The 16888-nt window shown below is 36.3% G+C and overlaps 1 protein-coding gene across 1 annotated transcript; it reads right to left on the reverse strand.

The window, feature by feature from the left end:
- Positions 1-908: 908 nt before the first annotated feature.
- Positions 909-16539, reverse strand: cenpn (centromere protein N). Its single transcript, XM_079874655.1, has 10 exons — positions 16259-16539; positions 12094-12139; positions 11932-11991; positions 11697-11770; positions 11397-11570; positions 11128-11229; positions 9869-9923; positions 2669-2778; positions 2146-2269; positions 909-1878 (listed from the first exon to the last, which is right to left on the reverse strand). The coding sequence occupies exons 1-10, from the start codon at positions 16427-16429 to the stop codon at positions 1757-1759; spliced, it is 1038 nt and encodes a 345-aa protein (XP_079730781.1). The 5' UTR covers positions 16430-16539; the 3' UTR covers positions 909-1756.
- Between the last annotated feature and the right edge of the window lie 349 nt (positions 16540-16888).

The raw sequence follows: 16888 nt of genomic DNA on the forward strand, positions 1-16888 counted from the left end.
GGCAATGGGTGAGCTAGACGCTCTGCTGTGTTCGCTGTGCAGCTGCACTGCGTTTTAAATATAGGTGTTATGAAGTTTGTTAAGAACTGGTAAAATAGAATGCACAAAACTCCTTTTAGTTGCTTTTATTTGATGGCTCTACATGTGGATCAAGGTGTGTGGTTACTATAAAAGAATAACAACACTGCCATCAGTTACAAGTATGACAAACATCAAACATTAACACATTGATGCATATAACAAGCAGGTTTCACCAGGTTTAAAAGAGTTAAACAACAGATCTAAATCCTCAAGTGACCAATTGCAAACAATGTACTACATCAACATTCATATACATACAACAAACAATACTATTAAAAAAAAAGAAAAAGAAAAATACTTCCAGCAAGTCATTTGCACATTCTTAAGAGTATTGCAAAGCATTACATTACCATGTTGCAAAGATCATATGAGAAGTAAGGGAAGCACAGAGGACCACCATGTCATGTGTAAGCTTGACAACTTGTTGACGTTTATGTCAAGCGTGAACTCATGAACGCGTTCTCGAAAGGGAACGTACTCAGTTACTAACGTAACATCGGTTCCCTGAGAGTAGGGAACGAGTATTGCGTATCCTTTATAAAAGTTGGCCAGAAATAAATGGTTTATAGTAACAGAAGTTTAAAATATTTTCATCACACACCGATTGTGTCGCTTCAGAAGACTTTGATTCATCCACTAGTTGTATGGCTTACCATCAAGATTGCTTTTAGTGGTTTCTGAAGCGTCAACCTTTTAGTTACAATATCCACTTGCATTATATGGACTGACAGAGATGGGCTAATTTTCTGAAAAAAAAAAAAATTAAGATAAATAAATAAATAATAATAATTTCTGAATAAAGTCATATATGAGAGAATGTTTATTTTGGAATGGAGTATCTCTTTAATTTTTCTCTTTAAGACCAAAATTGTGTTAACAGGTTTATAGCGTATTTTCAACACATTTTCTCTACTCTTACATGGAAATGGATATGATTTCAAAACCAAGTTACCGGTTTTATTTTAGTTTTAGTATATTATGACTGTATGGTATTGTAAGGTTAACATTTTTTTTGTAAGGATCTAAGACACAAAGGGTAACTTCATTTTACAGTGTCCTTGTTACATGTTACATGTACTTGCTGTAGTAATAATAAATTGTGCATAGTTACATGCAGCTAACCCTAAACCAACCCCTTTTTCTAAAGAATTGATATTACTCAGAACTTAAATGTATAATTACACTGTAACAAGGATACTTTAATATAAAGCGTGAATGAAATTTGAATTTCCATTTTCAACATTTATCATTGAATCCTGTCATACAATATTGACTGCCTGATTGCATGTGCATGAAAGTAGGTTAAAGTCTGATTTTGTACCAATTTCTATAACTTTTTTTTGTGCAATTGCACATTACACAGCTTGAAAAGGACTAAACTCAGATAGGTATATTAAAAAGAACTGTTATTACAATTTTCTTTTTTTAAAAAACTTTATTTAAAACAATGCTAAAATGACACTAAAAATAATACATGCTATATTTGCTATATATGGGTTTCATATATATAGGTTAATTGTAAAAAAATCGATCTGCTGGATCAGACTCGGGGACAATACTGATGACGTCAAGACTACACAAACGTTCTCATCTTTGCAGGATGCAGGTGGCACAATATATTCTCATGTATGCACATCCTAGTTGAACTGATTTTCCTCAGCAACGTCAGTTGTCATCAGGCTCTCTGTGCTGATGCTTGGCTGGAAACACCAGGGCCTTTGTCTGTGATAACAAAATAATTCCTTCCCCTCTGAGTGATGGCAGACAATAGCGGAGTGACAGGACCTTCAGCCATGCCTGTCAAAAGAAATATGAAATAAATACTTTATTGACTGCAGTGAAGGAGAAAACAAGGAACTAGGTTCTAAAGTTTGTGTATGACTGAGAAGCATGGGCAATGCCAGACAATGCTTGTAACTACATATTGGTGATAGACAATTTTCAAGTAACAGCTCAAAACCACTATCAAATGATTTTTGTGTTTATATTCTGCCTGTCCTGTTTTATACAAGATAAGAGACTTGATTTTGACCTCAGTCAAAGGAATGGATTTTGATTCCTCACCTGAAGCAACACAGTGGCGCAAGGACTCTAATAGACTGCTGCTTGAGAACCTGACCACCCCTCTGAATAACTCCTCTTTGTTACTGAGGGTGTAGTTGCCATTTCCTTTGTACTTTGTCTCAAGCTGAGAGAAAACAGAGGATTCATGTACTAATGCACATTTATAAAGCTAAAGCTTGTTTAGGTGTACATGTGGTTAAAGGTGCAGTAAGCGATTTCTGAAAAACGCTGTTGAAAGTGGATCGGACAGAGCACCAAAACACAATTGTAGCCAATCAGCAGTTAGGGGGGTATACACTCATTAGAGGGGAGGAGCCTGTATTGCATAGCGTGTTTGTGAATTTGGGGGGCAGAGCTATAAAGATAGGGGTGTGTGTTTTGGTGATTTCAAATATCAACACCCTTTCTCAAAAAATCGCTTACTGCACCTTTAATTCAAATGAAATATATGTAATTATATGATACAAACAACTGATATTCAATCTAAAGGTGGTTATGTGAGATCAGAGGTTTCCACACTCACTCTATACACAGCGGTTTCTAGCTTTGGTGTAGCGCCGTGTCCAAACGCCTCACAGGCCATCTGATGTCTTATCTCTTCATGTTCCCTGTGTTCCTTTCCAATACAGGGGTCTGTAAAAAAACCAACAAAAATAATAACAAAATGGCATATAGATTATTTATAATTAAGTTGAAGGATATATCATGCTTATTCACTAGGGATGTGACGGTGAGACAATTTTCAGTTTTTAACTGAACTAAATGATTTTTATTACTATTATTACAAAGTGCAAAACCCTTTTGCACATTTTATTTTATGAAAAATATTCAATAACTTCACTGACACACTGAACTGTCACCAAATTCAGTTCACACATCACTGCTCTCCTGCTGGTTAAACTACAACAGTTAATTTGATAAAAATGCATCCATTTTTATGATTATTTATTATGAAACAAAATCAATAACTTTACCGTTATACAGCAGGGATGGAAATTAGCACCCGCCACCAGCCAAATGCGGGTGATTTTGTGTTGTGGCGGGTAAACTCGCTCCACCTACCGGCCACCGTGGCGGGTAAATAAAAATAGCATACTGTTTCACACGGACGGCGGACACTTTTAGAGGAGGCACCCTTTCAAAAAAATATGTGGTGTTACATCGCAGGCGTTAAGAGGTCTGCAGAGAAAACATCTCAGGAGGAGATATGGAATTATTAGACCATATCGCATATATCGATATAGTTCAAATTTGCGCTGTGATCCTTGCTCCAAGCAAGCTGCGTGCTGACCCGGAGCTCTCTGCACTGTCTGCTGGCCGCGCCCCCGCCACCGCCCCTCCTTTTCCACTCTGCGTGCGTGTTTAGAGTATGTTATGTATGTTATGAGAGGCGAATCATGACTACTTCAGAAAACCCAACACAATAGGAACTACCAGGCAGTGACATAAGTGTACGCTGAAATAAAGCTTTTCACCTCAGAAAAACGGACTTTCTTGTCCTGTCAGCCGTTATCCTGTACACTCAATTGCACGCGCAAATGCGGCGGCGCGCGCTGTGTATCACCTCACTGTATATAAAGTGCAAAATAAACTACGAGCATGCAACGCCGTTACGTTCTAAATTACACAAAATAAAAGTAATGCAGGTATGATTTTCATTCTATTCACCAGGAGCAGTTTCCATGGTTCAGGTTCATTGACAGTTCTTGTTAGTATTGTGTATTCACCTTGGTAACTGTCGTTCCCATATTAACCCCAAAATGCCACTTTATTTTTCTTTGTGTTACTTTTTATATTTTTAAATGACTGTAGTGGCTCATACCAACATTGTATTAACAAAAACTAGTTTGGGACTGCTATTTAATAGCTTTAGCATAGGCCTAATGTTTATTTATTAGTACTTGTCTTTACTATTAGTCATATTCTTACAATTTATGTTAAGTAAAGGGGGACAGTACTTGTGTGTGTGGAAATAGCCGGTTTCAATAAAACTACTTGTGACATGTCATATTTGGCTTTGACTTTGAACATTTGCTCTCACTTTGCGGAAAAAATATCGGGATATATATCATATATCGATATTCAGCCTAAATATATCGGGATATGACTTTTGGTCCATATCGCCCAGCCCTAGTTTCATTGTTGGGACTAAAAACCTAAAACTGGAAGCCATAAAAGACCATGAATCATCCAAATGCCACATCTAGGTAAAAAAGAGAAATATATAAGAGAGAAAGAGAAAATGTCAGTATTTCATTGAGACTTGAGATTAAATAAACTGCTTAAGTATTGTAGATCTTGTAGTATTAATTTTCACATGCAGTTACACATTGTCGGTTAAAAACAAGAAAGTGGCTGGTAAAAACATTGAGTGGCTGGTAGATTTTGAAATCCACCAGCCACAGTGGCAGGTGGACAAAAAAGTTAATTTCCATCCCTGTTATACAGTAATGCCATCAAATTCAGTAAGCAATTATCATGCAAATGCTATGGTTGTAACTAATATGTTTAGCTGCATACCACTACCAATATCATTTGTGTAAAAAATAGGCCTAGTAGGCCTACTTATTTTTTATGTGCTACTACTTGCCAAACTTAGTGTTGTAGAATGACCAGTGGGAGACCATTGATGTGTAAGCTGAATATGGTGACACTACAGTGTGTAACATTAAAGTTAATAACTATTTTTGTAGTCACGTTTTTTGGGCTATATTGCACTTTGCAGACGGTCACTTCGGATTTGTCTCTAAGGCTCCATTTCCACTGCATGGTTCAAGTGTCCCAATTCCGATTTTTTCCTCTCATGTGGCACAGATCGGATATGACCGGTGAACGTATAAGCAGGAAAATTTTTCTCAGATCGGATTCAGGCCTCACTCATATGTGGTAATAAATCGGACATGAATCAGATACGTGCATTTGCGTGTGCCATGTAAGCAGACAAATCAGATATTCCCCAGTAAATGCGAGTTGTACATCATTAAAAAAGGGACGTCAACTCAGGTGGACACCAACTGCGATCACATGACTTATTAATGGCGCAATGGAGAAGGCTCAACACAGTGCAGAAATTTTTTCTCCGCCTTACGAGAGCAATGATTTGCTGACCTTTGAAAATAGTGCGGAAAGCAAAACACTGGATAATTAGAGATGCGCGGATGAGCTCCAACGTCACCCGAATCCGCAGCCAAAAACAAATCATCCACCCACCACTCATCCACGGCAATAATTTTCTCTGATTTAAGTATCCGCACCCGATGGTCAAATTACTATTATTCTTATGTGTTGTTATGCGTGAGGATAAATGGATGATCATCAACAGCGGACTCGGCGACGGTTGATGCACGCATCTCTAATAATTAGGGATGGGTATCGTTAAGGTTTTAACGGTATTACTACTCTTACCGATACTCCTTATCGATCCGGTGCTTTAACGGTATTCTTATCGGTTCTTTTTGTTATATTAAAAAAAGGGGGAAAAATAATTTAGAATATAATTAATATTGCTTTATATTTTGAAATGTAAAATAAATATCTTCAGCAAAAGAAAAAGCAATGCTTTAACAAAACAAATAAAACATGTAGGCTATGTTATGCAGAAGGGTGCAGGCTTTTGTGTTTTATATTCAGAAGACATAGGACACCAAAAACAAAGTACAAACACATGGTCAAACAAAAAAAGTATACAATAAAACAAATATACAAATTATATACCCAGTGCTTTAATTTCAGTAATGTCTACTGACGTTACTGTTCCGGAGTAATATGGGCTAAAAAGACATCTAATAAAGTCAGATGTAAAATAACACTGCATAGTTTATCATAGATAGATTAAAGCTTATAAAAGCCAAAATTATTCATTCAAGAGCTGCGACTGATTTTGCGACTGACTGACCTGCAATCGTCAGCAGGTTTATTAGACTGCTGCCTCTTTAAGACCAAATGCAGATCTAATCATTATTAAGCCTACGCATCATATTTTCTCCCAGCTATTTACGCCCATTTAAGACATAAACTGTATTTAAGTGAATAAACTGTTTACGTGAATCTCCAAGACGGCCATTTTGACATATTTTTGTGTATATTTGATCGTTTAGATGCGCACACGAAGCCCAAAATATACGTAGCTTGTCTCGTTGTGGTGTGTTTCGGAGCGCGCGCCGCATTTGGAACAGCGTCTATTGCGTCAGTTTTGGTACTTTTAATATCAAACGCGTCCCGCAGTTTAGCAACAGTAGACTACATTTTACAACAATCACCGATCGTGCAGATTCTGACGTTACGTTTGGGTTTTAGGGAGAAATGACAGCGCACCGCTGTGAAGGGAAGGAAGTTGCGCTTGACAGAATGCGGCTTTAGTTTTTAACGGTTAGGCTATATCTCAAATATCTTCCTTTTTATAATCATTGGAAGCCAAAATCTAAATCTAAAATAAAATTAGTTTAATATCAAAGATCTAAAGTGTAACCGTTTGAATGTTTAGTTCTGTACTCGTCACTCAATAAGCAGGGCTGTTATGTTGTGCGCGCCGTGTCACCGCGTGAAAGATCGCTCTCTCTCTCTCTCTCTCTCTCTCTCTCTCTCTCTCTCTCTTTAGCAAAAATGCATCACAGACATATGGTTCAATATTATTATATATAGAAGTGGCTGGCGAGATTAAATTTGCAAGATAATAATTTCTTAATAGCAATAATAAATAGCACGTGTACTTTCTTAATTTCTCCAGTAGCCTACCGACAGCAGAACCGATAACGTCCGAGCTTATCGATCCAGCGGTCTTTCATAATTCAGCACCGGGGCCCGTTTAATACCGGGTTTCGGTACCCATCCCTACTAATAATACAATGATGATGAGCGCTGCTTTTAAATGAACATTTCTTTAAAACAAAATTTATTTGACAGAATTTCATTTTCTTAATGGCATGAACAGGCTTTACTCCCTTGAAACTTAAACTGGAATGGAACATGCTCATATTTTAGAGAATGTAGTTAATATTTTCGTTAATAATGATTTATCATATCCACCCGCGACCCACCTGAAATTAATCAGAATGTTATTTTTATTAGCCTACTTGACCCGCCCGACCCGCAGATTATCTGAAAAGCCCCCGCGGATATAACCGCGATCCGCGCATCACTATAATAATTTTGTCTACGTCTGCATCCATTGCATATCGAGCTGTTTTACTTTATTTTCCATGTCAAAACGTCTACATTTGGTTGTTTTGGCAGTGTATAGTGTAAATGCAAATATCGGATACGGGTCACTTTTAAAAGATGATGTAAGCGGGTCGTCAAAAAAATCGGATATAGTCAGCAAATCGGAATTGGGCATCAAGACCTGCAGTGTAAATGCAGCCTAAGCCTCCTGCTCATAGAGATCAATTTATATTATAAAGCTCGTTTTGAGCAGTGTTGTTTTTGGCACCCCTTTTAGTTTTAGTCTTAGTCTTTTGGACGAAAATGCTTTTTAGTTTTAGTCACATTTTAGTCACTTATAAACTTGATAGTTTTAGTCAAGTTTTAGTCGACGAAAACACAAAAAGGTTTTAGTCAAGTTTTAGTAAAAAAAAAAAAAAAGTAGTCTTTAACAAATTAATTTAGGTTAAAAAGTATTGGAAATGGGCTTGGTTTGACAGGTTGTAACAAGTGTTGCAATTCATAATTTTTTTTTTTTTTTTTTAAATAACCCCTGAAATGATGACTTCTGGTGAATATTGTGGAAACTAATTGATACATTTAGATAAATATATTTCATACCTTATAGCATATTATAATACAACTTATTAGGCCTATATATTTATAGAATAGCAAAGTAGGCCTAATCAATATACAAGACTGAACCACATAGTGAAATATAAAGGCTATCATGATCATTTTGCCAACAATGAACCATGGATTTGTTTAGTTTATAATACGTTTTATTTTTAACTTAAACAAATACAACATATAACATTCAAAACTCACCGGCTTAGACTGCATTTGAAGAAAAATAAACAACAGTTTTCTGTAGCCTTGTGCGAACTTATTCAATAGAATTATTATCTCCTGATGCGTGCTGCTTAATATCACACACTCAGCCGTGACAAACAGAAAAAACGCGACGGCATATGGTACAATTGGCCTTGTATTCATTGTCCCTCACGCATTCCAGCCACGGGTAGTCATTTTCCCATTCAATTTTACATTTCTGTGCTCTTTTCTTTTTCGCCGGCTATTTCCCGCTGTTGTCACTTGTCGTCATCATTGCTACGATACGTGACTCACAATGACTAAAACGACCAATTAAAAGGGCATTCTCTGATGATGTTCCAAGATGTTAAAAACGCTACGCTGATCATAGACAAACAGAGGGAGAAATTAGTATCTACTGCACCGTCGGGTTTTTTTCTCATAGCCCAGTAAGCCTACAAATGTCTTCGTTCATAGTCTGACATATACTATGTGTCTGTCATGGATTTGCACTGAATTGATTCTCAAAAATACGAAACAAAGTGCGTTCCGTATCAGTTCAATACGGAACAAGACTTGTATGTGTCAAATACGGGACGATTCCGTAGGCTATTATACGGAACGGTTGGCAACGAACGTCAGACTTCATTTTCGTTCCGTCTCGTCTCGTCATGTTTTAGTCATCTTAGAGCCATTTTTAGCTAGTCATCGTCGCGTTATCGTCATAAAAAAAAGGTGCGTCAACGAAATCATTTAGTTATCGTCATCATTGACGAAAACAACACTGGTTTTGAGGAAAATTGGGTTGTAGCTCATTATCTACGTTACTATGATTGTAAATAGGTGCAATTTTTGTTTTAACAACGTTTAGCCCATGAATGATCCGGGAAGTTCGAATCTGTGAATATATTGCCAACTTTACTGAACTCCTTGAAGCACTCTGACTGCATTTCTTTATATTTGAGTCCAAGTTCAAACTCTATGAAACGCTCCATTGTTAACATACGGAACTGTCTGAAACACTGCCAGCAAAAAGTGTCTGTCCAAGCTCACAACAGTTTATGCGTGGGAACGCAAAGTTTCTCGGGGGAACACAAACGTTTTGCGGGGGAAAGCAAAAGATTTAAAAAAAGAATAATAATTCTCCCATCCCAAATTGTTTCCACCACATCCCTTAAGGGGCTCCGTACAAAACAGAGACTTAATTAATTAATATATAGCTACGGATTGATTGTATAGTCTCGCTGTTGTACATCTCACTAATGTAATTTACATCCGTTCTTAACTTCTGAAGCTCCATGAAGTTTAACATGGATCATCAAGAAAAAAAAAAAAATGGAAGAATTAGGCTAGTTCTTTGATTGCATTATTCCATTATGGTTGTAAACTAGTGTGCTTTTGGTGTATGCATTGGTTCAATATCCTGTTAAGGATATTAGTACAAATAGCTTAATTTTTTCCCTAGCATTTTTGTTGATATCTTAATTCGTTGTGGCCTCGTCTCCAAAAAGCTCTACTGACCTGTAGGGAAGATGCCCATTTCTGGTCAGATAAAGCAAGGATGTCCCTATAAATTCATTACTTTTTTATTTTAATTTAGCAAAATATTTGGAATTCACAATTAAATGTTTTTAAAAGGCACTGTAATGTATTTAACCTTGGCAAAACATAACATAATTGGCAAAACTGTATAAACTGCCAGAGATTGTACATATGTATTGTTCTGATTTTTGTGCATGTAAACGACATAAACATAAAAACATGTACATACGTGATGGGAGAGTGTTTCTTTCTTGTAGGATCCCTGAGTGAACATTTGGAAAAACCTATAAGTGTAAAACAAAAACAAAAAAACAACAACAAAAATCAGTAATTAATTATCAAATAAGTTTAGTCTTTATGTAAGAAATATCAATCTTAAATCTGTAAGAAATGTCAATCTTACTTTGAAAAATCAAAAACAATATGATTCAAAATGTTTCATTTCAATTTGAGAACAAAATCCAATAGTGACATAGATGTTGTGTCCACCAGACAATGATACTGAGTGGGAGGGTCTCTTGATCCGAAAGTACATAGCATAGGAGACACGTGGTTATGCCAGGTGTGAATGCTGTCATAGCTGCCCACTTATGATCGGAAACCATCACCCTCCATATGCATGCATGTGGTTAGAGCAGCACGAAATTTGAGAATCAAATTTTTTTTGTTTCAAATAGAGATCACGATTCTGAAACGACTACTTTAACAAAATAACATAATTTACTAGAGGTTCTGACAAAATGTTAATTGCTGCAGTTTTGAATGAATTGTTTTTGTTTTTTTTTAATCAGTGAATGAATGACTGATTAAGACTTCACTTGTTTCATTGCTGGATGAACATTTTTGAACTAATCTCTTGAATGATTCAATGACAATTTTTTTTTTTAAAGTCACTTGCTACTAGGGCTGCACGTTTTCAAGTTTTTCATTAACTGTTAACCGAGGCCCTTAGCGGTTAATACTCGGTTAACCATAGTGTGCGCGCCGCAACCCCGAGATAGGCGTAATTTGCGGGTGGGACATGTCCCCACCACTATTTTCTAAGGTCGATATTGTCCCCACCACTTTTGAAACATCTCGCGGCACGAATACCAATACAAATAAACAAAACATCTCCAGTTAACTAGCAGAGCATTCATTACATTCGTTTTTTTTTTTTAGGCGATCTAGCGCTGAAATGTTTTGTTTTTTAAATCAAGTGATCAAAGTGCTCGTTGCCGCTGCGATCGAGAAGGGTCTTGTAAAACGTGCTGAGGTATTATTAATTTGTGGCCACGAAACAATTAACCTGAATATTCACCAATTCACAAAAAAAAAAACAATAAACTTTTATTATACCAGTATTTATTTGATAATCACATGAGTTTTGAGCATAGAATGCTAAGATTATATCACATAATTCCTGATAAATCTAAATCAATCTTTCAGAAAGACATAAAAATGACTGATATGCTGGATTTGCCCACAAGCTGCCAGTCGATAGGTTACCTGCTGGTAACGTCTCAGAAGCAAGTCCCTCATTGCAGTGAGACTCTTGGTGCTCAGGAGGCCATCCTTTATAGAGCCATGTTTTGTGGCTATTACTAATGCCTAGGCAAATGAATAAACACCATTGAGATTTTACTTTTTTTGGGTGGGAAAATTATAATTATCAAATCTTTCAAGTATCAAGTTGCATCAGCATCTGGTTATACACTAAAACAGTCACACCAAATAGGACAGCAAAGGAAGCAAAATGGAGATAGATCAAAAGTCACCTGACATAGAAAGATCTTGTGTTTGGCCATGAGGTTGGATATAAACACATAGGAAGTGTGTAGGTGGTGCACAACATAAGTTGGCTTAAGGTGGTTGGGTTTGCTGAAGTTGTCTCCCCAGGCAATCCGAATCCATAAAGCCTCATCCTCATGTTTCTTCATCTTAATGGAAATCTTGAAAAGCAAAATCAAAAGATTTTAGTCAATACGACTACTGAGTGTTATGCCATTTTGAATAGTTAAACTGAAAAAGTTGAGTTGGGTTTGAAACTTGAGTGGCAAATGAAGTTGTGTAATTACATGTCGAATGACACCATGCAAATGTGCTTTAAACAGCTCTTTAAACTGTGTCAGCTCTACACAAACAGCATCATCTGTAGAGAAAAGGAAGATGAACTATTTCAGACAATGATTCATATATCTGAAGTAGTCAAAACAACCATACACTTAACCAAAGTACCAAACTGGGCTCATTGTGCATTACTTCAAAATCAAATCAATTTAACAATGAAATGCATACATAAAACCCCCTTACCTTGTGCCTCAGTAAGCTGACATGCGTGCCAGATGCCTTGATCAGGGTTTTCTATACGATCTAATGGAGAAATTCAAATTCAGATATGGGGCCTGGGATTATTTATATTTAAATTTTAATACGTTTAAAGAAAAAAAAATTAAAATAGGCCATTTCACTCACAGATCATTTCCAAATTAGTGACGTGCTTCAGGCTAAGTCTGCTCTCCTACAATAGAGAGAGAGAGAGAGAGAGAGAGAGAGAGAGATTTACACAATCATTTATTTACGCTGATGTAAATCTACCTGTACGTTCTGATGGAGGTCCCAAGCCATATTTAATTAGAAACATACTCAAAAGTGTTGTTGCATAACGACCCCCTTTTTTTTTTTCCTTCTTTCATTTTTTAATTCATGACAGGTTTCAAAATTCAAAAGTCTAATGGATGACTATTTATCACTTACTAAATCCTTACTATGCTAGTGGTTTTTCCTGCATAGAGAATTATGAGGCGGCCGCCTCCGTCAAATTTCGTGCCGCCTCCGGCTCTCGACAAAACTCGGACAGACAGTCATGGTCAGATACAGTTTTTCCACCGTGACGGTTCTGTTGCGGTTACCACTTGTGTCCATTCTCAAACCCTATATAGTCGGGGAGCCTAAGTCTCAAAAGCTCAATAAAATGGGTTGAACCTGACATGGTCTGCCATACTTTTTATTTGTGTTTTTTCTGTTAACATTGACCCTAAGAACCAATAATTGGAGGGTCTGCTCTGCCGGAAATATCGCGAAAAAAAATTGTGGCCATTTTAGTGTATGCAGACTATGCACCCTTTATTTTTTTTCAGAAAAATGTGAAAAATGATTTTTTTCCTCAAATCCTCAGTGGGTTTGGTAGGCTGTCAATAAATGCATTCCAGATACACAGAACACATGTGCTGACAACATCCACTGAAAAAATAACTCTTAAAACACATTTCTACATGATTTTGTATCAATTTAATGCAAAAAAAATAGGCGTTTTCTCACTTTTTTCCAATATTTTCATCTTTACTTCATTGGCAATCAACTATTCCCCCAAGTTATGACATCAGTCAATATGTCATTCTTTTCACCAAACAGTATACTCATTCCACAGAAAAAATCATAAAAATCCAACCAAAATCAATGGATCTGTGATGATTTCACTAATAGTTGATCAGCAGGCTCAGAACCTCAATAGAATTGTAGGCTACTCTCAAAATTCCGAAAGACATGTAGTCCATGAGCCAGGGGGGTTGATCGGTATCATCGGGGGGGAAAAATACTATCATTGTTTTTTGGCAAGGTATACACCCCTAGTATTAGAAAAATCATGATAGCAGTGCAGGGGTGGTAGCGAAATCACATTTTTCAGCTCATGAAGTTACTAACCTCCTAAGATAAATTCCGTTTTTGAAATCTGGTGTATATCTGGTTTAGGCTCATGCTAGGGATAATGTCAATATTCTATAATATGGTGCTTGGTATCGCTGGAAAGGGGACCTTTTAAGCTTTCATTTAAGCCCAGTACTGAATCTGTCTGACAAACACAGAGGTCACATGACTTCTTTAAACCAGAAATAACACACATTTTTTCACAATTTCCGCCTAAACTGTATGCTTTCTTTTATCCCTGTGGCATGAAAGAACACCACGGACACAAAACTCAACAACTTCAATACTCAAGGCACTCTGATGACTCAGAAAATGTATAATATACCCATACTATTTATTTGTGAGAGCCTTAAATTAGACTTGTGCAGCCAGCACAAGTCTTCAAAATAGAATAGAGCCAATAGAATGGACAAATAGAATACCCTATTAGTCCAGGGCCAAATGGCCTATTTATTCATGTACAGTTGTAATAAAAAGTAATTGTTTCAATGGTGTTGTCCACATGACACTTGTAATTGGTTTAACAAAATGTTTCTATCATGTATTTTGATATTCACCCACTTTCAGTTAGAATGTCAGAAAGTAGCACGATGGATTTTGTTGATGGATTTTGACAGTTTGACGAGGTTTTGTAAGTTTTGTGAAAAGATTGTTGGTTCAGTTGACTGGTTATAACAACACTACCAACTATGCCATCTTCAATCAACTTCCATTGAGTTCCAGGGGTATTAAATGTAAGTACAAAATACTTTTTATGTAGAAATGTGTTTTAAGAGTTATTTTTTCAGTGGATGTTGTCAGCACATGTGTTCTGTGTATCTGGAATGCATTTATTGACAGCCTACCAAACCCACTGAGGATTTGAGGAAAAAAATCATTTTTCACATTTTTCTGATAAAAAATAAAGGGTGCATACACTAAAATGGCCACAATTTTTTTTCGCGATATTTCCGGAAGAGCAGACCCTCCAATTATTGGTTCTTAGGGTCAATGTTAACAGAAAAAACACAAATAAAAAGTATGGCAGACCATGTCAGGTTCAACCCATTTTTGAGACTTTGGCTCCCCGACTAATACTGCTGCTGCTGCGCGCAGTGCGCGGATAAGTAATAAAAACATTCCATTCCAATTAATCGAGGGTGGATGACAGATAAATAATTTTGTGTTGAGTTTAATAAAGACACGGAACTCTCATCACGGTAAAACGCAATGAACGTGCGTCACTTTACTTTCGTTTTCAACAACGTAATTCTCTTCATGGAAAACCAATCAAGGAAAACATATCAGGAGGACTCGACAATAACGCTTGTCTGGGACCATATACTTTGTCCGGGACACGTGTGTTTTTTTTTTCTTTCTTTCTTTTTTGAAGGGAAAAATGAGAGAGAATTGTAGCCCATCCGGACAAATGCCCTGATTTAAAAAATATATAAAATATTCCGATTCACCGAAAACGTGAGGGTGATTCTGTTTTATTTAATTTAACGTTAATGTAACGTTAAGTGGCGATTGATAGCCTAACGTTAGTTGATAATATAGGCCTAACGTTACCTAATGTACTGACGGTAACAAAGTTGTGCTGTTGAGGCTCGTGCTGTTATTTATAACATATTATAGTTAAGAAACAATATATAGCCTAGCCTAGGCTACACACGATCAGAGTGATGTTTTCCTGAATGCCATCAAGATTGAAACCGAGACTGATTTCATAACAGTTCAATAAACAAATAGTTAAAATTAAGTCACTTACATTTTAGATGCAATATGACTTTGTGTTCTGTTTCAGCAGCGAAAATAGTTCCAAACGAAGATCACAGCAGAACCACAGCGAATCTCACAGCAACGAACACTTAGCATTACTGAATGATTCAGCGTTTTGAACGAATCGGTTCAGTCAAAGATTCAATTACCTATTCATAAACTGCCTCATTCTGAATGAATCAGCCTTTTGAACGAATCGTTTGAATGAATGACTCAATGACTCGCTCATTAAGACGGTCGCCTGCCGCCTCCTACTGGCGGTTTAGTTTCATAAAGTATCATTCTTTTCAACATTCCTTATTTGTATATTCAAAAATATTTAAAATAATATAATTTAATACAGTTATACTTTTTCAATGTAAATTATTTAATTTGATTGGAAACAGCCTAATGTCTTATTATTTTAATTGAATATATAGATCAAATTTAAGAATTTGAAATGAAAGATGGAGCAAACATTTAATAAAATAAAACCTTATGTACAAAAAATTGTTCTGTTTTCAAACAGTGATGTAATGAAACATTGACAATTTAAGTTTGAATGGAGTAAAGCCTCTGTTAAGGCTATTAAGGAAATGTAATTTTGCCAAAAGAAGAACTTTTATTTTAAATAAATGTTCATTTTTAATTGGCCAACTTCAGTGTGATATGTTACCATATTATCATGCTTAACACTAAGAATTTGAATAATTGTAATGTGATCAGAAGCAGATATCTAAATCAAAGAATATGGGTGGTTTGCGGGTGGTTTTTTATTTTTAACAGTGGATTTGGGTGACTCAAAGTGCACCAGATTAATGAATTTATCTTTAAAATGTACAAACATTTTACCACCTCCGCCTCATTTTGAGCCAGGAAAAACCCTGCTAGATATTGAAAACACACACCTATCTGACCTTTATGTTAAAACATTTGACCTAGCTGCTAACCCAAACGCAGTAACGTTAACGTTAACTTAGACAGATTTTATGAAAGCTGTAAGTTTTCAGCCCAAAGTTACGTTTGGGTTAGGTAAAATGGGTTAACGTTACTTTGAAATTTGAATCTTGAATCGTTGTTTTCTTCAAGTATGGGAAAATAAAGACGGTAACTGTAGTATCCCATTTAATGATTTTGAAATAAAATGGTTTAAATAATAAATTATTATTTAATGGATGTAACGTTATCTCACCTCACAGAAGCTGATGACATGTTCCACTATCATCCATTTGGGTCTCGTGTAATCCAGAGCGCGCAGCTGATCTGCTGATAAACAATTCCATCTCTTCAGAAGGTTTTCTATATTTCTGTTTGGTATTCTCCGGATTATCCGATATAAAACAGATCTGGCTTGTGCGTCCATTGTGTGGACAAAAGCTTTTTTCCCGTTAAAAGTTAATATAACTTATCATATATTTTGCGTTTTTAGACGTTCAAAACAAACCGCCAGAAATCAAACAGATATCTGAACCGGAAGTTCCGGTCAACAGCGTGCGCGTAGTGACATAAAAGTCTGTCATGTGCAACGCAACTACGTAGTGCGTTCAAGTCATGTCATGTAATGATCGTATTTACAAGTTATTGCGAATGTTGAGGACACGGTTTAGTTTGTGCGCATTTAGTGTTCTGTTCAGAAAGAACAACGCTGAAGCTTGTCAGAAAACACTATTTGTTAAACCAGCATGTGCTACTAAACTACTTAGTCTCGTCATTCTCTGCGGTACTACTAAAATATGAATGAATTTTGAATATTCAGACGAATCATAAGTTACATTCTTTGTCTCATCGTTATGTTGCATTAACTCTGTTTTTGTTTGTAGGT

Source organism: Squalius cephalus (assembly GCF_949319135.1).
Source record: "Squalius cephalus genome assembly, chromosome: 6".
Taxonomy (NCBI): domain Eukaryota; kingdom Metazoa; phylum Chordata; class Actinopteri; order Cypriniformes; family Leuciscidae; genus Squalius; species Squalius cephalus.